The sequence below is a fragment of the Eurosta solidaginis genome, chromosome 1, assembly GCF_040869045.1.
Source record: "Eurosta solidaginis isolate ZX-2024a chromosome 1, ASM4086904v1, whole genome shotgun sequence".
Lineage (NCBI taxonomy): Eukaryota > Metazoa > Arthropoda > Insecta > Diptera > Tephritidae > Eurosta > Eurosta solidaginis.
Genome location: NC_090319.1, coordinates 267351668 through 267378065, shown reverse-complemented (window position 1 = coordinate 267378065; position 26398 = coordinate 267351668). Strand labels below are relative to the sequence as shown.

The window sequence follows — 26398 nt, the reverse complement described above, 5'->3', positions numbered from 1 at the left end:
TATGTTATCACATGTAACAAACATACATATTTACATTAGGGTGGGTAATTTTTTTTGATCTAACCGGCTTTTTCCGAATGGTAAATTTTTATATTAGTTTATCATTTCAAAATCAAATAATCTTACTTATTTCAAGAAATGTTTTTTCTTCTTTCAATTGCGGGTACAAAAGGATAAGCTGGTTCAAAGTTCCAACTCAACACGAACGAGATATATACCATGAGATTACATAAAGTTGTGACTACCCCAATTGTTGTTATTATGTTAGTTACTTTATTATAACCAGCTGTACTTGTACACAGGGTATTATAACTTTGATTGGATAACGGTTGGTTGTATAGGTATAAAGGAATCGAGATATATATAGAATTCCATATAGCAAAATCATCAGTATCGAACAAAAATTTGATTGAGCTATGTCCGTCCGTTCGTCCGTCCGTCTGCCCGTTAACACGATAACTTGAGTAAATATTGAGATATCTTCACCAAATTTGGTACACGTGCTTATCCGGACCCAGAATAGATTGGTATTGAAACTGAACGAAATCGGATGATAACCACGCCCGCTATTTATATATAACATTTTGTAAAACACAAAAAGCTTGATTATTTAGTAAAGAATACACCTAGAATTTTGAAATTTGACGTGTGGACTGATATTGAGACTCCTGATAAAAATTTTAAAATAAATTTTTAAATGGGCATGACACCGCCCACTTGTGATAAAATCAATTTTACAAATATTATTAATCATAAATAAAAAATCGTTAAACCTATCGTAACAAAATTCGGCAGAGGTTGCCTTTACTATAAGGAATGCTTTGAAGAAAAATTTATGAAATCGGCTAAGGACCACGCCCACTTTTATATAAAAGATTTTCAAAAGGGTCGCGGAGGAATAAAATAATCTATATCTTTGCAAAAAAGAGCTTAATATCAATGGTATTTCATTTCCCAAGTGGATTTATAACAATAAATAAGAAAAACTTCAAATTTAAAAAAATGGACGTGGCACCGCCCCTTTTATGATTAAGCAATTTTCTGTGTTTGTGGAGCCATAACTCGAAGAAAAATTAGTTCAGAATAGAACCATACGTATATGTATTATTGCGCAACCTTGTAACACTATTAAGCATACAAAACAAACAACAACAGCATTTCGAGTGTAGAGTTGGGTATGCAATGTTCGGTTTCACCTGAACTTAGACTTCCTTACTTGTTATACTCAGTTGAGCAGAGCTCACAGAGTATATTAAGTTTGATTGGATAACGGTTGGTTGTACATATATAAAGGAATCGAGATAGATATAGACTTCCATATATCAAAATAATCAGGATCGAAAAAAAATTTGATTGAGCCATGTCCGTCCGTCCGTTAACACGATAACTTGAGTAAATTTTGAGGTATCTTTTTTCGATATCGAAAATTACGAAAAACCGAAAAAGTGCGATAATTCATTACCAAAGACAGATAAAGCGACGAAACTTGGTAGATGAGTTGAATTTATGACGCAGAATAGAAAACTAGTAAAATTTTGGACAATGGGCGTGGCACCGCCCACTTTTAACAGAAGATAATTTAGAAGTTTTGCAAGCTGTAATTTGTCACTCGTTGAAGATATCATGATGAAATTTGGCAGGGACGTTACTCCTATTACTATATGTACGCCTGATAAAAATTAGCAAAATCGGAGAAGGACCACGCCCACTTTTAAAAAAAAAATTTTTTTTAAGTAAAATTTTAACAAAAAATTTAATATCTTTACAGTATATAAGTAAATTATGTCAACATTCAACTCCAGTAATGATATGGTGCAACAAAATACAAAAATAAAAGAAAATTTCAAAATGGGTGTGGCTCCGCCCTTTTTCATTTAATTTGTCAAAGATACTTTTAACGCCATAAGTCGAACAAAAATTAACTAATCCTTTTGAAATTTGGTAGGGGCATAGATTTTATGATGTTAACTGTTTTCTGTGAAAACGGGCGAAATCGGTTGATGCCACGCCCAGTTTTTATACACAGTCATTCGTCTGTCCTTCCGCATGGCCGTTAACACGATAACTTGAGCAAAAATCGACATATCTTTAATGAACTTAGTTCACGTACTTACTTGAACTCACTTTATCTTAGTATGAAAAATGAACGAAATCCGACAATGACCACGCCCACTTTTTCGATATCGAAAATTACGAAAAATTAAAAAAATGCCATAATTCTATACCAAATACGAAAAAAGGGATGAAACATGGTGAGGTAATTGGATTGGTTTATTGACGCGAAATATAACTTTAGAAAAAACTTTATAAAATGGTTGTGACACTTACCATATTAAGTAGAAGAAAATGAAAAGTTCTGCAGGGCGAAATAAAAAACCCTTAAAATCGTGGCAGGTATTACATATATAAATAAATTAGCGGTATCCAACAGATGATATTCTGGGTCACCCTGGTCCACATTTTGGTCGATATCTGGAAAACGCCTTCACATATACAACTACCACCACTCCCTTTTAAAACTCTCATCAATACCTTTAATTTGATACCCATATCGTACAAACACATTCTAGAGTCACCCCTGGTCCACCTTTATGGCGATATCTCGAAAAAGCGAACACCTATAGAACGAAGGCCCACTCCCTTTTAAAAATACTCATTAACACCTTTCATTTGATACCCATATCGTACAAACAAATTCTAGGGTCACCCCTGGTCCATCTTTATGGCGATATCTCGAAACGGCGTCCACCTATGGAACTAAGGATTACTCCCTTTTAAAATACTCATTAACACCTTTCTTTTGATACCCATATTGTACAAACAAATTCTAGGGTCACCCCTGGTCCACCTTTATGGCGATATCTCGAAAATGCGACCACCTATACAACAACCACCACTCCCTTTTAAAACCCTCATTAATACCTTTAATTTGATACCCATATCGTACAAACACATTCTAGAGTCACCCCTGGTCCACCTTTATGGCGATATTTCGAAACGGCGTCCACCTATAGAACTAAGGCCCACTCCCTTTTAAAATATTCATTAACACCATTCGTTTGATACCCATATTGTACAAACAAATTCTAGAGTCAACCCTGATCCACCTTTATGGCGATATCCCTAAATGGCGTCCACCTATAGAACTATGGCACACTCCCTCATAAAATACTCTTTAATGTCTTTCATTTGATACACATGTCATACAAACACATTCCACGGTTTCCCTCGGTTCATTTTCCTACATGGTTATTTTCCCTTATGTTGTCACCATAGCTCTCAACTAAGTATGTAATGTTCGGTTACACCCGAACTTAACCTTCCTTACTTGTTTTTATTTCATTTTAAATAATTGAAAATCATTATCGATTTATCTTAAGGGTTCAAAAAGACAGTTTTTCTACAAAAAAGACAAAGTTTCTACAAAATTGGTTCGCCACTAAATGTCACTGACCCTAATGTGTCATATTATATACTACCAGACTACATTGTTGTGCGGATTGAACTTAACCTGCCAAACAAACTTAACCCGCTGACATGTGAATGAGTTGGTGTACTGCAAGAGATTCTTACGTCTTGAATAACATGAACATGCATATGTACAAATGTTGCGAACGTATAATCAGAGATCCTTACGTTGGCAATTGCTGCATCTCCATATGCCTAAACAGCTGACCGAGATGGTAACACGCAATTTCTTGTCAGGCGACGTAAATATATTTGTTGCATAGCGGTACTACATATTATAAAAATTTGTTAATATGATTAATTATACTAAATAAGAGTGCAAACACGTTAACAGTAATGTGCAATTCTTTTGCAACCGAGCTACAAAAGAACAGCCGGTAGGAGACTGAAGCAGCAAATAAAACAAGAACAGAAACTCCGTGAAATAAGAGTGTTGTATCAACTCAAAAAGAAAGAAGAAAGTTGTTTTATTAAAAACCAACCAGTTACAACCAATCGTGTCACTACCAACTGAAAATACGGATACCAGTGCGAACACAGAACATTGTTTTTATTATTTCCTACAAAAGAGAGTTATATTTTGAGGCAATTATTAGTAGTTTCGATACGTCACTATGCCGCTAGGAACAAATACTGGACAAAAACAACGGCAATACAAGCAAATGAAATAGAGAACAGCCACAAATACATGTACACAACAATAAAGAGCGCATATCACTCAGTTATATATATTTACATACATACACATGGAAGTCTATAGCGAATATGAGATGTAGAAGTATGAGAGAAGTAAATAAGCAAGCTTTGGATCTTCTCTCATTAATCAAGACTCAAAGCAAAACGAAAACAAAAAAAGCATTAAGGCTCATGATAGACAAAATTTGAAAAATGCATCTTCCACAAGAATCGTGCAAGCTGAATCCATTTTTACAAAAAGCTCTGGTGAAAAAAAAGTATCAAAATTTATTCACAAGTTAGGTGTATTCTGTCTGGCTTATCCCACCCGTTATTGTCAAACATATATATAGTGGAAGTACCCACTAGACCTTACCCGAATCGCACCAATGAGCGCAGAACCATCCCATTAACAGGTGGACTTATCACAATTGTGTGACCTCGTAGTGTTTTGAACTGATATTTTAAACATTGTGATGTCATACGATATCCAATTTTCCCCCCTTTGCAGAGCTTTTCAATGCGTTTATAACAGCTGAGCTGAGGGTAGTTCTGCAATCGTCGATACCCATAACTCAAGCAAGTAATTAAAAGTAATAAAAATGGCAGTGAGAAAATACCAAGTACTAGTAAAGTTCAATGTGTAGAAAACTAATAGTTTAAATAAGATCGCCCAGGAGTAAAAGGTAAACCACAACAGAGGCAAAAAATAATTCCCGATACCGGCAAGGTATTGTCGATAGCGATTAACTATCGGCGAGCTATCGGTTCTTCATCGACTTGATCTCGCCGTGTCATCGGAGTTTTATTGCTATTTTATCGGCTTGTTTTAGCCGGGTTACAGATGCACCATAGATTTTATAGTGAAGTTTTACCGGTATCTGTTTCATAACAAACCGATGATAAAAAGTGATAACTTTTTCCCAAGAATAGATCACTTTTCGATAGCAAATTGGTAACAGTCCGATAAAAAATCGACAACTTTTGGATAAGAATTTGATAAATTTTCGCTAGGTAATCGATCTTTTTTCTATAAAGAACCTATCACTTTTCTATAATATATCGATAAGTTGCTGATAACAATAAAAATCAATAAAAATCAACTTATCATATAAGTTCATAACAAATCAATAACTTGTCGATAAATTTTCGGTAACACATACATAGATAACTTTTCAATAAGGAATCGAAAAATTTTCTAAAACAAACTAAAAACACTTCGACAAAAAAGACAGTAACTCATTGCTTACCTATTTTATCGATAATAAATTTATTAGTCTTTGATAAGAAATCGTTAATTGTTCTATTCCGATACGATTGCACATCTATAAAAAGGTGAACTGGTCGATAATAAATCATTAACACTTCGATAGCATATGTATAGCGCGATCCCAGGCTTCGGTTCCGGTTTCCGACATTAGGGGTAGTACCTCAATGGTGCTTGTGCTTAATAACACGCGAGAAAACCGTCCGAGAGTATATTAATCACTACAAGAAAAGGAAGAAGAAGTTGAATGAAAGCCAAACCCGTTTTGTCTCCTACCGTGTATTGTGTAAGCCATGTCGTTGAAATTAATGCCGGTTTCATTAGGAAATTTATGTTCAATTTCAAAGCTTTATTTACCAACTGGATTACAAAAGAATTCGACCAACTTGTGTTTGAGGATTTGGCGTCTTCTAACTGTTAATCGTATTTTCTAAGTGATTCATATTTCATTTTAAGTGTTTCGAGAAGTTGCATGTATATAGTGAGCCTGACATTGTCATCTAACAAATTCTCGGAGACCTTATTTTCAACATGGACATGGCAAATGTCGACCATATTAAACATCAACGTCGAAGTCATTATGCTACCGACTGTCTTATATCCAAAATCAACCGCAGTTGTAACCAAAGTCCAGAGCCGTAACAAAATGCCTAAGTCTCTTGCAGGCAGCACTTGGAAAAAAGACAAAGAAATACTCTTATCCACTAATAAAGCCATTGGCCGGCGGCTTGTATGTTAGGCGTGTCCAATGTGGTCTACGAGCCTAAGGGGAACACACTGGAGGAAACTACAGGCCTTTCAAAATAGCGCGCTCCGAACTTCCACGGGTATCTTATTATGCATCCGAACAAATAGTTGTTGCTAATACCTAGAAAGCTGGGTATCCCAAGACTGATTGAGAGGCCCCGCATTTAAGGAACTCAAGAAGTCATCATCGTAAGCATAATAAAGCAATCCGACATATAAGATTTCGGCCGCATGGAGAAAAGGAGCACAAAAAGGCTCTCAGAGACATCTACCAAGAAACGTCGAACTACTGCGCCAGAAATTGCGCAGTGAGCCCCGTTCTTAAAGACAAATACCCTAAACTCGCAGTTGAGGAAAGCAAACTCCCCAGTGCGACGCACGTAAATGTAGCTCAACTTTGATGGGAATACCGTAATAGGTTAAACTCTTACTTAGTCAGAATAAACCCCGACATACCCAATGTATTTCCCGTTTGTAATGTGTACCCATATGACACCAACCATCTTTTCAATTGCAATGTGGAACCAACGCCTCTCACACCTTCATCTTTCTGGCCCAACCCTGTTGAAACTGTAAGTTTCCCCGGATTCCCGTTAGAGGACATTGATGGCAATCAGTGAGTGGTCGCACCGATTGGATGGGGCGAAGCGCTGATACAACAACAACAAAAATTATCAAAAAATAATTACCTTAATAGAGAAGCAAACACAAAGATAACAGTGGCAATTTTTATCAAATTCCGTCAGTTGAATTTTTTTCCTTTTTTTATTTTAGAAAAAAGTACCATGGAATTTTTGACTGAAATTATGCAAACCAATCTCAAAAGCGTCTGAGAGTCAATTCAAAAAAAATTCGAGAAAATATTAATAAAACTTCGTATTTTTTATTTAAAGTTTTTTAAATTTATTTGTGTATGTAGTTTTATAGCCCGCCCTAAAACAGCCTTTCGGAAAAAATTGTTTTAAGGAGACCTATAGCTTAAACTATATGAGACTAAAATTGCATACTTAAAAAAAGCGGTGTTGTATGTATTAATGTATATTCTAGTCAAATAAATAATAATATAATATAAATATCTTAAAATAAGTTCCACGTTAATTTCATACCTCTCCACGTCATTTGTCTCCTGCTCAATCGCTATGATGTGATGTATGATGCGCATTAGTGGCACATTTAAGGAAAACATGCTTCTTCTATGCAAAGATCTTTAATTGGAATATTTTTTGGCAAAGACCGTGAAAATTTATTGCACTTGTGCGCTCTAATGCCAACAATGTCAGTATGTGAACTATTTGTGCACATTAGGGTGGTCCTTATAAATCAAATAAACGGGTTTCCAGCAAGATTAAAATATCACATACAAATTTTGGTCTCGTTTGTAGATGGATGAGGGATCAGGTGATCGTAGATAAGATTGCTTTATGAAGGCTCAAAATGTGGATTTTTTTTAATCTAATACCCAATATCGATACTAGAGGTCTGGATTAGAAAAGGTTAAGGGTCCATTTGAAAACTCAATATATTGAAATCTAAACTTTAACCACTGTACTTATCGGTTAAATTTACTTCTTGTTCAGATGTGGCATTTTCTTAGACTTACGTTTGTTCTTATACTAATTTCACACAGACGGCTTATTAAATAATATAGGCAATTTTCTACATTAAGACGCTTATTGAGCTCAATCTTCCCTACAAAATTCGAATCTATTATTATTTCATTAGTAGCTAATCGAATGCCTAATGAAGTCAAAAGCACAATGCAACTCTGTTGGCAGCATTCCGCTTCCGTTTCCGCTTCTTAATTTTCAAAGCAAATGTCATTGTCTGCATGGCGGAACAATTCAAGGTGGACGCATCGAACAGCTGATTATAACCTTTTTTATTTGATTTGATACATCAACTACCGGCGCAGTACGATTTTGACATTTGTCCATTGAATTTACAAGTACATGGAATTTTTTTGTTTGTAGGTATGTCACCATGCTCCCACCTTGTATCGTTCCGCCATGATTGTCTGTCTCATCCTTCATACTAATCGAGCAGTTACTTCTGTGTGAAAGCAAAAAATTTACGATTTCGTTAGCAGGTGAAATGAGATCATTAAGTTTCTGTGTGAAAACAGTATTACTTACGTCAAGCAATTACCTTTTGTGATACCGTGGTCTGCAGCAAATTATCAGAATCTGTCTCCTCGTCTTTTTTTCGAATTCTATAGCACTGAGCATGCATTTTCGACTCAGTATACATATGATGCCTACGTGTTATAGGGAAGCAAACCCTGACAGAGTAATGCATGGCAGAGATAATGCTCATTTCTAGCAAATTTTGAGGATTGTGTTATGTCATCTAGTAAGTAAGTAAGTAAGTAAGGGCTAAACACACAATTTTTCTCCCCATTTACCAAAAAAGTATAGGGCCGTAAGCTTAACATCATTTTTGCTCAACACATTTCAGAGGCTATTACATGTATGTACATATATGTAGAACCCAACATGGATGAAAAACAGCTCTGCTAAATAGAGAATGTGTACACCAGTGAGCTGCAATAATCATCTTTTAAGGTTATTAGTAGACTAACCAAAAAATGAGTATTAGTGCGTATGCAAACAAAGAATATCAAGCACTTATATCCACTAACACACATTTACATAGACATGCTTCGTAGAATGAATAACCGCTCATAAGCCACGAAGCAGTTCAGTACTCAATTGACTTATTGAGCAAGAAAGTAAACTGTGTTATACGAAAACACTAATTGGAATAAATAAGACTACAGTGGAATAAAATGAATAAAGTCATATTAGTTTTCTGACGCTAGCAACACAACGATGTACACGAAACTAAACTGAATACAGCGCCAAAGTAAAACATGATAAACGAAGTATACAGTCTATTACACACGAAATCAAAGTGCTACTGGGGTTAAAGCGACTATGACATCAGTTTATACTCAAGAATGTCATATATGTTTGAGACATATGTGTTACGGGGCACTCGTATGTATTTTCTATTTTATGTGCTAATCACTCATAGTATTTGTCTGTACTTGACTAAGTACATATTTAGACACAATTTTTTGGCTCACGACTAAGTGCACTAGTTTTATTAGTACTGAAAGCAGATCTCTGGTGTACACGAGTCGTATGTCGGTAGACATGGCACTACAATGTGGGCTATATGAGGCCACGAAATCAGTCGACAGGATAAAGGTTATCTCTTAAAAAAAAAAAAAAAACAATTTGACAAGTTGATAAATGAGGGCACCCTAGTATGCATATTTTGTATTACATAGAAATTACGTGCAAAGCTTCGTTAATTGATAGGCGATGATGTGGCAAAATGCCATTATAATTTTAGGAACATATTTTTATAAATTTTTCATGTGAGCATAAGGATTATTTGTACAATGTTTGGAAAAGAACTTCGCTGTTCTGCTAAATTTCACTAAAAGTAGCGAGGTAGTGAGGATATGACATTCATTTGGAAGGATACATTTTTAATACTATGCTGGTTAGAAATACATAGTTTGTTGATAGCTAAGAAGCATGACGACCTGAGAAACATGACAACATGATACAAAGTTTCTCTGGGAGTGTTCGAGAGAAAAGTTCTTGGACAAATTAAACGGGCTTTCGTCGTTGTCGGCTGAGAGTACCAAAAACGATTTAATGATGAGTTGCATGAGCTTAACGCAGACAGCAGGTAAAATTTTTTGGGCGCCAGCTTGCTCATCGTAGAAGCGACTGGCGGTACTTGTTAGACTGCTTCAACCATTTCAACGGTTAAGCGACAGTTAAGTAAGTACGATAGCTAAGTATTAGAATACCAAAGTTGGGTATAACAAAATAGCAACAAAACTCCAAAGTTTGAGACAAATTAAAAAGTAATCAGCGGGGCATTCAAATGGCTGATTGAATAGAGGCATCTGTCTTAACACCAGTATGAATGTAGGTGTAGGTAGGTAGGTATTTATAATAGTATGTCGCCCAAGAATTAAATGAAAACCCCGTTCTGATGCCATAAAAATCTTTTAAACCAACTGATTGCTAGATCGGATATGTACGACAACCAGCCTGAGTTGTTAATAAAATCAAGAATATTTGGCATTCCTATTCGCGATAATCTAACTAGTTTTTCCAAAAATGGTCTTCTAAAGGATCTTAAACGTGCTCGCGCTAGAGTAACGTTTTTACAACTTTTGCAGTTATCATCATGCGGAATATCCATCTTTACAGTATGCGTGCTTAGAGTCCAATGACCGGTGCACACAGCTAAAGTGTGGATGTCGGCCCTAGATCTACCTAATAGACTCCTTGTCCTTCTTTGATTTTAGACCAGCCATGTAGCTCTTAAAATCGCATAGCCCGTGTTGTCCTTTAATTTTACTCAGCTGAGCAGAGCTCACAGAGTATATTAACTTTGTTCGCATAACTGTAATCCGTAATGGCATAAACTAATCGAGATAGATATAGACTTCTATATATCAAAATGATCTGGGCGAAAAAACAAATACATTTAGCCATGTCCGTCCGTCCGTCTGTAAACACGATAACTTGAGTAAATTTTGAGGTATCTTGATAAAATTTGGTACGTAGGTTCCTGGCCATATCATCTATTTAAAATGAACGAAATCGCACCTTAACCACGCCCACTTTTTCGATATCGAAAATTTCGAAAAACCGAAAAAGTGTGATAATTCATTACCAAAGACGGCTAAAGCGATGAAACTTGGTGGGTTGACCTTATGGCACAGAATAGAAAATTAGTAAAATTTTGGACAATAGGCGTGGCACCGCCCACTTTTAAAAGAACGTAATTTCAAAGTTTTGCAAGCTGTAATTTGGCAGTCGTTGAAGATATCATGATGAAATTTGGCAGGAACGTTACCCCTATCACTAGATGTGTGCTAAGGAAAAATTAGCAAAATGGGATTACGAACACGCCCACTTAAAAAAAAAATTTTAAATGTTAAATTTTAACAAAAAATTTAATATCTTTACAGTATATAAGTAAATTAAGTCAACATTCAACTCCAGTAATGATATTGTGCAACAAAATACAAAAATAAAAGAAAATTTCAAAATGGGCGTGGCTCCGCCTTTTTTCATTTAATTTGTCTAGAATACTTTTAATTCCATAAATCGAACAAAAATTTACCAATCCTTTTGAAATTTAGTAGGGGCATAGCTTTTATGACGTTAACTGTTTCCTGTGAAATTGGGGGAAATCGGTTGAAGCCACGCCCAGTTTCTATAGACAGTCGTCCGTCTGTCCTTCCGCTCGACCGTTAACATGATAACTTGATGAAAAATCGACATACCTTTACTAAACTTAGTTCACGTACTTATCTGAACTCACTTTATCTTGGTATGAAAAATGGCCGAAATCCGACTATGACCACGCCCAATTTTTTGATATCGAAAATTACCAAAAACGAAAAAAATGCCACAATTCTATACCAAATACGAAACAAGTAAGGAAGGCTAAGTTCGGGTGTAACCGAACATTACATACTCAGTTGAGATCTGTGGAGACAAAGTAAGGGAAAATCACCATGTTGTAAAAAGAACCTAGGGTAACCCTGGAATGTGTTTGTATGACATGTGTATCAAATGGAAGGTATTAAAGAGTATTTTAAGAGGAAGTGGGTCATATTTCTATAGATGGACGCCATTTAGGGATATCGCCATAAAGGTGAACCAGGCCTGACTCTAGAATTTGTTTGTACGATATGGGTATCAAATGAAATGTGTTAATGATAATTTTAAAAGAGAGTGGGCCTAAGTTCTATAGGTGGACGCCTTTTCGAGATATCGCCATAAAGGTGGACCAGGGGTGACTCTAGAATTTGTTTGTACTATATGGGTATCAAATGAAAGGTGTTAATGAGTATTTTAAAAGGGAGTGGGCTTTAGTACCCATATCGTACAACACATATTATATAGTCACCCCTGGCCCACCCTTATGGCGATATCCTGAAATGGCGTCCACCTATAGAACTATGGCCCACTCCCTTTTAAAATACTCATTAACACCTTTCATTTGATACCCATATTGAACAAACAAATTCTAGAGTCACCCCTGGTCCACCTTTATGGCGATATCTCGAATTGGCGCCCACCTATAGAACTAAGGCCCACCCCTTTTATAATACTCATAAACACCTTTCATTTGATACCCATATCGTACAAACAAATTCTAGAGTCACCCCTGGTCCACCTTTATGGCGATATCTTGAAAAGGCGTCCACCTATAGAACTAAGGCCCACTCCCTTTTAAAATACTCATAAACCCCTTTCATTTGATACCCATATCGTACAAAAAAATTCTAGAGTCACCCCTGGCCCACCTTTATGGCGATATCTTGAAAAGGCATCCACCTATAGAACTAAAGCCCACTCCCTTTTAAAATACTCATTAACACCTTTCATTTGATACCCATATCGTACAAACAAATTCTAGAGTCACCCCTGGTCCACCTTTATGGCGATATCTTGAAAAGGCGTCCACCTATAGAACCAATGCCCACGCCCTTTTAAAATACTAATTAACACCTTTCATTTGATACCCATATCGTACAACAAATATTATATAGTCACCCCTGGCCCACCTTTATGGCGATATCCTGAAATGGCGTCCACCTATAGAACTATGGCCCACTCCCTTTTAAAATACTCATTAACACCTTTCATTTGATACCCATATCGTACAAACAAATTCTAGAGTCTCCACTGGTCCACCTTTATGGCGATATCTCGAAAAGGCGTCCACCTATAGAACTAAGGCCCACGCCCTTTTAAAATACTCATTAACACCTTTCATTTGATATCCATATCGTACAAACAAATTCTAGAGTCTCCACTGGTCCACCTTTATGGTGGTATCTCGAAAAAGCGTCCACCTATAGAACTAAGGCCCGCGCCCTTTTAAAATACTCATTAACACCTTTCATTTGATACCCATATCGTACAAACAAATTCTAGAGTCACCTCTGGTCCACTTTTATGGCGATATCTCGAAAAGGCGTCCACCTATAGCACTAAGGCACACTCCCTTTTAAAATACTTATAAACACCTTTCATTTGATACCCATATCATACAACACATATTCTATAGTCACCCCTGGTCCACCTTTATGGCGATATCCTGAAATGGCGTCCACCTATAGAACTATGGCCCACTCCCTTTTAAAATACTCTTTAACACTTTCCATTTGAAACCCATGCCATACATTAATTTTGCTAAATGGTGATTTTCCCTTATTTTGTCTCCAAAGCTCTCAGCTGAGTATGTAATGTTCGGTTACACCCTAACTTAGCCGTCCTTACTTGTTTTTGTTGACGTTTTTATGAAATAATTCCGTATTTCCGCCTTGGATAACCCAGGGGTATGCCCAATTCGAAGTTGATTATAACGTCACCTCCTTTCGCTGAGTTCCCCCGTACCAGCCCATCAGCCATCTATTTCCTTCGATTTCCCTATGTCCCGTACATGTGGGATATTCCTAAAGTGTCGGTTAACGCAGCTAGAAGTTCCTTACATACCCCTACCAACTTTGAGCGAATGGATTTTTGTACTTCCTCGGGAAGAGTAGAGAGAGGATTAAGTCTAAGGCCACATCCCTGTGCCTACTTACCTAATTTTTCCAACGTTCTTTGCATGATTTTCCTCATCATGAGCTAGGAATCATAGCCGCGTGCACATTTTGTAATTTTTTCTAATATCAATAACTCTTAGATCATTTGAAACTTCTTAACGTCAATCGTCAGATAGAAGAAAACCTTTACAAGTATTGTCTAAATTATACGGAAGCCAGCTCTCGTTTGAATTACATAACAAATTTATTTAGCTTTTATATGTAGTTTAAAATCTATAGAGGAGAGTAGATACTTACAGATGCTTATAAATATTAGGGTGGTCCTTGTGAATCAAATAAATTTTTTTCCCCGCCTTACCCCACCAGATGGTAGTACTTAGGGAAGCAATTTCACATGTAAATTTTAGATCCAATAGAATATGATTAAGGGGAATCGCACATGGCCCAAAAAAAGTTTGCTAGGAAGATTCAATTAAAGATTAAAATTAAAACTCTGGTATTTTGATTTTCAATACCCGAAATGGATACTATTATCGTTGGCGATATAATGTATAAATTTTGGTCCCGATTTGAAACGGCTAAGGAATGTTGAATTGGCCCCAAGGCTCAGATTACCCTGTGAGGCCTCAATAAACTGAAATCAGTTAACCGTTTCTTATCGGGACCAAAATTTATAAATGATATCTTTATTATATTTAATTATATTTTTTTACCCTACATAGAATAAAAAATAAATGTTAGGCGCGATAAACTCCGAAGAAATTTTAGGCCGACCTTCTCTTCCAATTTGCGTCGTGCTCCTTTAAATTTTTCCTACGAATTGCCGGGATGGGACCTACTTGTTTTATGCCGACTTCGAACGGCATCTGCAAGGCAGATAAGTTTTCAGTGAGAGCTTTTCGTGGCAGAAATGTACTCGGAGTGCTTGCCAAACACTGCCGAGGGGCGACCCCGCTTAGAAAAATTTTCTTCTAATTGAAACCTTGTTTATAAAATTTTGATGTTGCTATGCCCGGGGCGTGAACCCGGTATCTTTGGTGTGGTAAGCGGAGCACGCTACCATCACACCACGGCGGCACTATAGATACATTTTAATTTTGGCCACTGTGTGATACCTTAACCTTCTTTAATCGGAAACAAAATTTATTGCAATTTTTTCCCAATAGTATTACCTCTAAAGGGTGAGACAGAAAAATATCACTTATTTGTTTGTTAAGGCCCAGCCTAATAACTTATTAAATTTATTAAAAGGTTGGTTGCCAGTAAATTGTTGGCGTGACTTTTGCCAAAGTACCTTGATCACTTATATAAATATCGCCATTCATATGTGAAAAAACTACTTCAGCTAAGTGTGCACCGCAAATGGAAGCCGTTTGGGCCTTCGAATTATTCAATTCTTCACTCAGTTTTTTCGAATATTCAAAAGTGTATTTACTGCTGATATTGTTCTTAAGTGGTGTTTCAGTTAGTCCGGGGCAGAAAGTGACTACCGCAACACCGGTGATGCTGTAGTAGTAGGGATCCTAAAGAAAAACAAGAAGTAGAAAATGTAAGAAATGTAGCTTACATACACAGTCAATTTTCTAATATTTACGACACTTACACTAATGGAGCGCGAGAAACCCACAACACCAAATTTGGACGCACAATACACAGCCGCGGTTGAAGCTGGTTCTAGACCCAACACAGAGGCGATGTTCACAATTACGCCACCACGTCCCTGCTTATTCCTATCCATATAAGGTAATGCTTCGAAAGTAGTATTAATAAGTCCTATTAAATTAATATTCAAAGTCAACTCCACATTTGGATCAGCCAAGATGCCAGCGCCATTCACTAAAACGTCAATGTATTTCACATTCGCGATCACATTGCCTATGGCACTTTTAATAGAATCCTTGTTGGTTATATCAAATTTGGTATAGTAGACTTTAGTTTTTGTATTGTTGGACTGTAGGGTTGCCATGTTCGCAGTATTCTCCAAAACATCAAAAATGAATAGGGACTGTCAGTAAACGGCAAGGAATAATTAGTATAAATAAAAAATATGTAGAAGAAAAACGTTTAAGGAACCTAAATATTTTGAAGATCTTCAATTACCTCTGCATTTTTGGTTAACAGCTGTTTGCAGGCTTCATACCCAATGAATCCCAATCCTCCAACGAAAACAACATTCTTACCACTCAAAGGCATTTCAAAACAGTTCACACACCAAAAGTAAGCTCAATTATTGTGCTTATTAAAAGCAGGAGAAATTGCGACTAGTGCCTTTTTAGAAAGAGCTTAGCTTTTAAATAGCTTAAAACAGGAATGCAAATGAAACTGAGCTGAGAAAGAATAACTTACATTTTCGCTCAAATGTCGAGGTTCTTTCTTAATTGAACTGATAAGAAAGCTGCAGTAAGCATTGCCATACTGGTAATTATTCCCAAATTTGAAGAATTTTTGTTCAATTCAAAGTATTTCTGACACAGGAAGGCAGACTGTAAGTAAAGTCTGTGTAACCCTGATATTTGAAATAATAAATAAGTGACATAGTTATTTTTTTAAGGATTTGAGCTCTTTAGTTAATCAATATAGAAATATTTATTTTTCTTTGGGTACATATTTTCCAAAAGAAGAGTAAAGAGCAAAATTAAATGCGAAACTTTTAGCTCTGTATCAGTGATCACAAACTGTGTTGGTAAGAGTGATATAATCCTAGTTGTAGTGGCGTAGTCGTTTATTAACAAACAACGAGTCAAGACATATGAACGCATATTTGTTTACACTCAAATAATATTTCGTAAATATGCAACAAAAATGTTCATACCGCGCTTGCTTAGCGACTTCTAAACGAAAGAGATTGAGAATAAATGTAAGGTGGGGCCGAATAACTAGCTGACGACCACCACTGCTCTATATCATAATATTAAGGCCTGAATAATTTAGACAATTCTTTATTTGACATTTTGAAATTGGATTTGGAAAAATCAAACTCAAAACGACTTATGGTGTAAGATGGAATACTACCATGACTGATCATTACTTATGCTTTCGCAAAATTTTTAGGGCATATAACATATAGAGTCGCACTGATTTGCAGAGAATTTAGATACATATGTCACCAACGTAAATTAAGTGTAAGACCTTTCCAAAATTATTAGGGATGATATTTATTTGATTAAGAAAAACACTGGATCACAAAATCAAATTTTTTTTCTGCACCAGTCCATTATGAAATTCCTATATAAATCACCCCCTGATTCCGAAAATCAAGGTTATTATTAATTCTATGGTAACGTTTTTGAGATATTTACGAATAACCGTTTTTTCAAAAAAAAAAAATTGGGTCCACTTACTTGCAAATCCTCTTATTTGCAATCCTCTACTAAGTTCGAATCACTAAACTGTTGAATAAATAACTCCAATTTGTAATAATGCAAAATGGCCTTTATTAAAGTACTTCACAATAACACTCAAACTGTGCAACGAATAGCTTGCTTAATAACCAAACTGATTGATAGCTCAAATGAAACTCTACTATTCAAAATAATACTGCTCTTACTCGCTAGATAGCGTCTTAGTCGAAACAGCTTGACAACTCAAATCGAACTGAATTCCAGCGCCTCTACAATTGCCGCATTTTATACTCTTTGATTTCAACCTTCGCATCTTCTAGGCGCTTCCAGAATCTACTAGTCCAGCAGCTCTCAAACTTCTCAGCTGTAACTTCAATTGCACAATTTTATAGTTTTTCTCATTACATACTTATAGGAGTATCTCAGATATATGCATGTGTTTGTGCATTGACTCTCCGCTGCTCGTATACGTACATGGTACATATGTGTAGACGCAATTATTGTTTCGTTTATGTAGATACATAATGATTGATCTATGGATGTGAATTCACGTCACTGCTTAGCATCGCCTTAGAGACGATAGCATCGCTCAGTGCTGCTAACATTCGTTACATTGCCCTCCACCTAAGTCCGATCGTCCCGATCACACAAATCTCCCGATCTAAACGTCGCTTGCATCTCCAAATGTACAACTCTTCTACTCCGTGGTTTCTCAATGCATTGTATGCGGTAGATGGTATCACTGATTTTCTTCACAACCTTGTACGGGCCTTTCCAACTGCACCGAAATTTGGCTGGGACACCTTTCCGCCGGTGAGGGTTGTTTAACAGTACCAAATCTCCCGCCAAGAAACCCTCCGAATTAAAGTTCTTGTCATGGCAGTGTTTCATCTTACTACTCATTACCCTCTGTTGTTTGGGCAATAAACTACTTCGTAGAGCTTGCGCTGGACGGATTTGCTTTGCATAATCAGTATCGTTCCGACGCTTCACAACAGTAGTGTGCCTTAGCTTGAAACCACCTTTGCATTCCTTCTGCGAAATTCGCTGCTTCGGTTCTGTGCGTCCATTAGGTTTTGTAAATGCCAGTGTTTCTCTCGCAAGTACCTTCGGTTTTGATTTGTTTGGCCCATACGTTCGATCAACCCTTGCCCGATCTGCTGCCTTGACTTTTGCGGGTTTTGTCGAATCTCTTTCACCAGCACTCGATTACTGCTGAACCCTTCTTCCGAACTGAAGTTAAGTGGCACATCCTGGTTCTCATAGCGCATAATCTTTCTTGGCATATCGATCCTGATGTCATGGTCAACTAAGAAGTCCACTCCCAATATGACTTCATCAACGATCTCCGCTACAACGAATTTATGTAGAACCATGACCTTCCCAATTAGGACTTCGCATAGCACTTCTCCCTGGACTTGGTTATACTCGCGTGTGACCGTACGCAACCTTGCTCCAGGTAACGGTTTTACTCTCCTCTTGACTAAATCAGATCGAATCAAGGAATGAGATGCGCGCGTATCTACAGTCAGTACACGCTCCTTGCCATCCACATTCCCTCTGACGGTAAGACTGCTTGATTTCCTTCCAATTTGCGACACAGATATCACAGGATATTCAATAGCTGGAGCTAGCTCTCGTTTTTTTCCATCTGGTACGCTCTTGCTCATCTCCTCCAGCTTTGCGTTTACGGCCACCCAAGTTGGAACTACCAGGACCAAGATCGCAATGACGTGCAATGTGACCGGGCTTCCCGCATTTGAAGCATTTGATAACTTTTTCACTCCACTTTTGCGGTCCTTTCAGCGCCTCCAATATTGCGTCTACCCACTCTGGCCTTTCTACCTCCACACGGCGTGCTTTGAAAACTGGCTTACACAGAAACAATGCTGTTTCTTGAGTCAATGCATATGATACCGTCTCTGCAAATGTTGGCTTTGGGTTTGCGTATGTGGCTAGCTTCGTTTCGATGTCCCATATGCCATTTATGAAGCTTTGAATTTTTACTCTTTCGGTGTATTCCACGGGTGCGTCAGCATTGTGCAAGCCTTTCGACATCTGCCGCAAACTCCTGCAAAGTCTCATTAGCTTTTTGTTAGCGGTTTTGCAACTCTATTTGGTGTATCTGCTTCCTGTTTCGCTTCCGTATCGCCTCTCTAGAGCGCTCATCAATGTTTCGTGGTTGTTCCGCTCTCCCTCGGGAATAGTCTGTAGGATTTCAGCAGCAGATCCTTTCAATGCCACGAATAGTGCAGCAACTTTATATTCAGCACTCCAGTTGTTCACTGCTGCGGTCTTCTCAAACTGTAGCTTAAAGGCCTGAAAAGGAACAGAACCGTCAAAGGATGGTGTCTTTACCTTTGGAATACTCGCTGAAACTGTTGGGCGATTTATTTACAACGCCTGTATACGACCTCTCAAATCATCCACCTCGGCCTCGATTTTTTCTTCAAACTGTAAAATTTTTGTATCTTGTGCCTCCAACTTCGAGGAAATACGTCCTTCTTGCTTTTCCAGGTGAGCAGAGATCTGCGATGATATCTGTGCTGAAATTTGCTCCGACATTTCGGATATCCGTGCCTCTTGCGCTTCAATCTTCGCTGTTATACGGTTCTCCTGCGATTCGAGCTGAGATGACATTTGCGACGACATTTCGGATATACGCGTTTCTTGTGCTTCAATCTTCGATGTTATTCGTGTCTCTTTGGATTCCATCTGTGATGACATACACGTTTTCTGTTCTTTTAGTTGAGATGACATTTACGTTTTCTGTTCTTCTAGTTGAGATGACATGTTGGTGGATATTTGCGATGAAATTTCTGTTATAGGTGCCTCTTGCGCTTCCAGTTGGGATGCCAATTGCTACGACATTGATGCTACTGTCGATGTTTGTGCAGATATTGCAGCCAATATCATGTTCAAGTCTGTGCTGGTAACCGTCTGCGATGTTTCGTTTTTCTCTTCAATTTTTGTTGTCTCCTCGCTATCAAGATGAAAGACATACTCTTCCACATCAATTCCTTCTGCTTCCATTGCCTCTCGTAGCCATGCCTGAAGTTCGAGTTTAACGCCGCTTGTATTCAATCCACGGCCCTCCAACTCCTTCTTTAGTTACTGGATCTTCAATTCACTGAACTTTACCATGTCCTTGTTGTCCTCTGGAATTTATTCAACAATTCCTCTTCTGACACCAGTTGTAATGAATTTACTTGCAAATCTTCTTATTTGCAATCCTCTGCTAAGTTCGAATCACAACGAATTGCTTGCTTAATAACCAAACTGATTGATAGCTCAAATGAAACTCTACTATTCAAAATAATACTGCTCTTGCTCGCTAGATAGCGTCTTAGTCGAAACTGCTTGACAACTCAGATCAAACTGAATTCCAGCGCCTCTACAATTGCCGCCTTTTATACTCTTTGATTTCAACCTTCGCATTTTCTAGGCGCTTCTAGAATCTACTAGTCCAGCAGCTCTCAAACTTCTCAGCTGTAACTACAATGGCACATTTTTATAGTTTTTCTCATTGCATACTTATAGGAGTATCTCAGATATATGCATGTGTTTGCGCATTGACTCTCCGCTGCTCGTATACGTACATGGTACATATGTGTAGACGCAATTATTGTTTAATTTATGTAGATACATAGTGATTGATCTATGGATGTGAATTCACGTCACTGCTTAGCATCGGCTTAGAGACGATAGCATCGCTCAGTGCTGCTAACATTCGTTACAATATATATCTCACGAACGAATAGAGGCTATTCCAAACGGTTTGCAGCTTTAAAAAGGTAATAAAATTTTCTATAAAATGTGCATACAACACTTTTTGGCTTAGACCCTGCAGATTCAAAGATAACGAACAATCATTACGGATTTTTTCAATTTTTTTTTTGCAAAAATATAAAAAAAATTTTATTTTGCGAGGAAGGATCTCGAAAACTTTTTATTTTTTTGCAGATTTTTTTTCTCTCTCTAAGCGCTGTTTTTTTTCAAAAAAAAAAAGATGCTCTATATGCTATGCTAGGAATTTCATAATGGCGTCTCTAGTGCATTTTGGCTGTAAACCAGTGATATCAGTAAAAATAAATCTTTACCAATCTCGGTAAACCCATTTCGTATTTGCCTAAAAAGTTTGAAAAGGCCTACTTCATAGAGGTTTACGCCGATCACCTTATCGGTGGCGGCGGCGTAGGCTCTATTATATACCGGCGGCGGCGGCGTGGGCGGCGCGCCGGCCTACGCCGGTGTTCTTACTTTAAAAAGCTTAATTTTTCTATTTAAAAAAATAATATTTAGGAAAGGTTTTGTTTGTATGTATTTAAGGAAATCAACGTGTTGGCCATTTCGGAAAGATCCGGGGTTTTTGACTCAAGATCTCGCAGACCGTTCAAAAATTTTCAGGAGTACCTCCTTGTTGAGGGATTGTCCCTCGCTCGCTTACTCCAGAGAGGCTTCGAACCTAACCCCGGTCTTTGGAATTGGTACTGCTGCGTCTGCTGAAAAGAAATAGAGATACATAAAATAGTCACACTTTTGTCTGTATATCTCATGCAAAGCATAGTTTCACCTAGGGTTAACTCCTAATAATCGTCGCGAACACAATTCCTTTAAATCATTTGTGGCTCTTTGGCGGCCACGCACAAATGCGACTTACGGTTGCTATTAATGGTGTTTTAATACTCATGACTTTCGTGGTACACGGCGCCTCCAGTTGTTTCGGCTGTTTTTAAGAGCTATTCCCGATGTGCGAACAGTAGCAATCCCGACCACCAGTCTCTACCACGCCTCCCAACCCTCACACCATATACCAGCACAGAAACTATAGGAATGCGACTTCGAACTCATACCTTCGTGGACGTCACTTTCCTAGAAGCTCCAGGTGTAGCTCCAAAGACTTTCCAACGGATGCTTTTGTCGCGCTATGCTGCCGAGCTACACCAGAGAAACACCTTGAAACGTTAGGGAGTGACTATTCAGCCAAAGATGCCGCCCTCGAAATCATAAGCAGTTTAAGTGGATGTCATTGCGTAATGGGTGAAAATCGTATAATCTTCGGCGCATCTACATAATTAAAATTTTAAAGGACCCTTGATAAAATTTTTAGAATGTAGACCAAAGTTTGCAGACGTTTGTGTTCACAACATTGATTTCAATAGTCTTCGTTAAATCAAAACGATATTTTAGAATGAAAGTCGACCGATTTTACGTTGAAAGATGTTAGCTTCTGTTTCCGGCCTTATGATATAAGAGCTCATTATGGATGACCGCGTAGCTTCAGTTTTTAGACTAGTTCGACTTTCCACTACGTTAGGGTAGTAGAACACACGGTCCTTAGTTCGACTGTCTGGAGAAAGATTTTCCTTCACCACTTTGCGTGTTCTTGCGAAGGACAAAGCCTCGCCTGGTAAATATATGTGCCTACATATTCACATTTGTAAAAGGAGCCGCAACGTGTAGGTGATATTTAAACTTGGTTGATAGGCTATAATCAATGTGATTCACTCCAAGGGACTAGTTTTGGATAGGGCCGCCAACTTTAGGAAATCTCAAACCGGGAGACTTGGGTGTTGAAGAACTAAGTGTGAAAATCAAAATTAACATTTGAGACCCTATTGTATAGTTTCGCAAATAGGCAACATACGTACGTACATATATCCTCAACTTAAGTATGAGGTAAGAATCATTTCAAAGGAGTGTGTATGCCTCTAGAACCTACTAAAGGATTTTGCGTCACTGATTTCGCTTATTCTTTCGGCCAATCGCAATATACATTTTTTTTTAAATCGGCATCTTTTTTGGTTAATTTCCTTTCTTTAACAACTTGAGGACAATTTGAAAACATGTTCGCCTTGGGTCATTTTATTTGAATTCATTGTTCATTATAAATTTTTTGAAAAAAATATGCATAGTGAGCATATAAATTTATTAGATATATAACTTTTCTATTATTGTTTTGTTTTATTAACTTGGTGAATTGGGTGATGCAAAGTCCGTGTTAAGCTGACATCGAAAGCGCCTGTTTTTTTTAAATAACTTTTGAACAGTTAGAAGGAGTTAAATTTCACAATTAGTTTCTTATAACTGGCAGTGATGCGCATCCGTTGACACCACTTTCGACCATATCCGACGAATTTTCGACATGAACAATAAATGGCCTAAACAGTCTTAAACGAGTCGAAAATATAATAACGCGCCGGACGCCGCCGCCGCGCCGATAATTTTGACATTCGGCGGCGGCGTGCGAAAAACGACCCTAATCGGCGGCGGCGGCGGCGTTTATCGGCGGGGTATATCTCTACTACTTCAGTCGAGCACCATTTCGTGCATGACCAACGTGGACTCTACCATCGTTAATGATGTCCGCCAACCTACCAGTCAAACAGGCACACTTTATGTGAGCAAGCGCAACACAGAGCCCGCATGCTCCATAGCCATGTTAATCGCTTTTTGCTGGGCGATATTATACCGACCCTTGAATGTAATATAACCAAATATCGGCTGTTGTTTTGGAAACACATTATCTTAGAACACATTTATGTGGTGACTTGTTTCCGAATTTGTTTCAAAACCGCCCTATATCACAACTTGGTTTAAGAACACCATATCTCAAATTTTGATTCAAAAATTTCATATCTGAACTAAATTTCAATATATTTTGACACTAGCTCTTTAAGAAGAACAAATAAAAGAAAATGTGGAAAATAGAAAAGAAGCAACAATTTTAGTTTTAAAGGCACTGAGCTGTCAAGTTTAGATGCACTGTGTTATGTCAGCCAAAACCTTAAACGCAAAGAGCTGTGTTGAAAGAATATGAAACATCAAAAGTTGTGTATACAACAAAAACAAAATACAATATCAAAAAGGCCTTTCTACAAAACAACAATATATGCAAACAAAAAAATTTCGGCACAACACCAAATTGTTTTTGAAAATGTCTAATAATTTACCACAGAACCAAGCGTTTTCTTTTCTAGAAAAAGTGTTACGCTTTTTGTACGTTGGGCAAGGGTTGTAAATCTATTTTTTTTTCTATTCTAAAACGCAGAAAATTGTTACCTGCTCGCAACGCAAAAGCGTTTCAGTTTTAACCTGCATTAAATGACGTTGTGGGAGTGTAACCCTGCTAAACCAGCTGAATTTTTATTATTATTGACAGCGCGCTTGTGAGAATCAGCTTATACACGGGGTATCCATTTATGTTCTTTTCATGTACTATTCAGGTTTTAACATTTATTTGGGCAACAATTTTTTCCAAAAAAAAAAAAACGCTATAACAAGTTTAGGACTATCGGTAGCATTCTGCAGTAATGTTGTAATGCTGGGTTATTGGTAGGTTTTAATAACCAACAACTGGTTACGGAAATATTTTCGCCGGGGGAATGGTTTGGTGTCAACGTTTTATAACATTGTCAATTGAACCACCCCTCTAAGCATTTAGTGTTGTGCTATCTTAAGTGTTCAAATATAGTATATTCAGGGAATTTTTGTATACAAATTATTTTTTATATATGTGACCCGGCATATGAAAAGGTGGCTTATGACTCAAAAAAAATTTTCCACTTTTTTCTTGTTTCGATAGTTTTTTTTTATCTTTAACAGCTGTTTCTTGAAATTTCTTTTTTGAGTCATAAGCCATCTTTTCATAGGCCGGGTCACATATATTGTTTCTCCGAGAATTTTAAAATTTTGTGTGGGTCGTTAATAAAATTAAAACGGCACTGCTAAGAAAGAAAAGCTCAAGCCTACACTGATAAGAGCGCATGGTAGAGTTTTTACAATTTTTGTTATAACCAATGGCATAATTTGCAAATCATCTCAGTCAGGGTGCTATTGATAAGATTGCGATCTACCCCGAAGCACAATGACTCTAGAAATATTTTACGCTTTCGTCAGAAATGACAGTTCAATAAAAGTAGCAAAAAGACTTAAAAAATATTTGTGATGCAAAAAAATATTGAAAATATTGTGACGAATATTAGTGACACTAAGTGATACTCACATCACTAATCTGATACTAAGTAAATAAAGCCACAACAATAAAAAAGCAAGCTGCCACACTTGTATGTACGTAAACAAATTAATCATTATGTCTACCCATATGTCCAGACAAGCAGCGGAGAGAAACGCACAAACACATGCATATATCTTATCTGAGATGCTCACAAAAGTAGGCAATCATTTGGGCAAGAATCACTCACATATACACGCGCATATGAGAAGCTATAACGTGCATCTGTAGTTACAGCTGATAATTTTATAGCTTGTAACTAAGTTAAATTCTAGAAACGCCTAGAAGTATGCGAACGAGACATCAAAGAGTATAAAAGGAGTTAAAGCTAAGTAAGCAGTAGAATTGTTATTGTGAAGTACTTTAATAAAGGCCATTTTACATTACTGAATATTGGAGTTATTTATTCAACAGTTTAGCGATACGAACATTAGCAGAAGATAGCGGAATTGCACTAAATTCGTTACAATATATTTGTTATCAATACTTTTGGCATTTAGTGATATAACAAACAATAAAAGCATTTTTGAGCGCCAACCGGTGTGACTCCGAATTTTGTTTTTAAGTACTGACATCTATAAATATCAACATTCATAAAAAAAAAAATAATTTTTCTAAATTGGGAATAATTTTGCAGGAAAGCAAAAAAAGGCGTAAGTACCAAGTACTCGTGACGTACGATGGGTAATACGTTCAGATATCGAATGTTTTTGAATTGACTAGAGCTCAGTCCAGGAGTTAAAATAGTTAAGTTAAACAATTACAAAGGTCACTTTACCATAATTATATAGATTTAAACTATTCGAGTAATCAGTTTGTTATCTTATTATATTCGAATCATCGGCTTTATATTAGTTACAGATAGGTCATCGATTTTAGGTATATGAAGTTTTATCGACAACACGCCGATGACTAATTCATAACACTACAATAAAATATCGATAACTTTTTGATAGTAAATCGATAACTTTTCGTTAACAAATCGGTAAAGAGTCGATAAAACGCCGATATATACATAATTTTACAATAAATAATCGATGAATTTTTGATAAAAAATCAATACCTTTTCGATAATAACTTTACACCGATAAATATAGGTAACTTTATGATTGGAAATCGATAGTTTTTGAAAACAATTTGATTTTATTCTACACATATCTATAACTTTTCGATAAATAATGAATAGCGTTTTATTAATAAATCGATAACTTTTCGGTAGTAAGTCGATAATTTTTTTTATAAAAAATCGATACCTTTTTCTATAACAAATATATTACATGCCGATAACA

General features: G+C 37.0%; 2 protein-coding genes across 2 annotated transcripts in view; both read right to left on the bottom strand.

Annotated features, from left to right (window-relative positions):
* LOC137242893 (uncharacterized) overlaps positions 1 to 26398 on the bottom strand; it is a 122513-nt gene that overhangs the window by 84405 nt on the left and 11710 nt on the right. The gene's annotated exons all lie outside the window — the stretch shown is intronic.
* LOC137242872 (alcohol dehydrogenase 2-like) lies at positions 13975 to 16042 on the bottom strand. Its single transcript, XM_067770127.1, has 3 exons — positions 15855 to 16042; positions 15358 to 15759; positions 13975 to 15277 (listed from the first exon to the last, which is right to left on the bottom strand). Exons 1-3 carry the CDS (start codon positions 15945 to 15947, stop codon positions 14999 to 15001), a joined length of 774 nt encoding a protein of 257 aa, XP_067626228.1. The 5' UTR covers positions 15948 to 16042; the 3' UTR covers positions 13975 to 14998.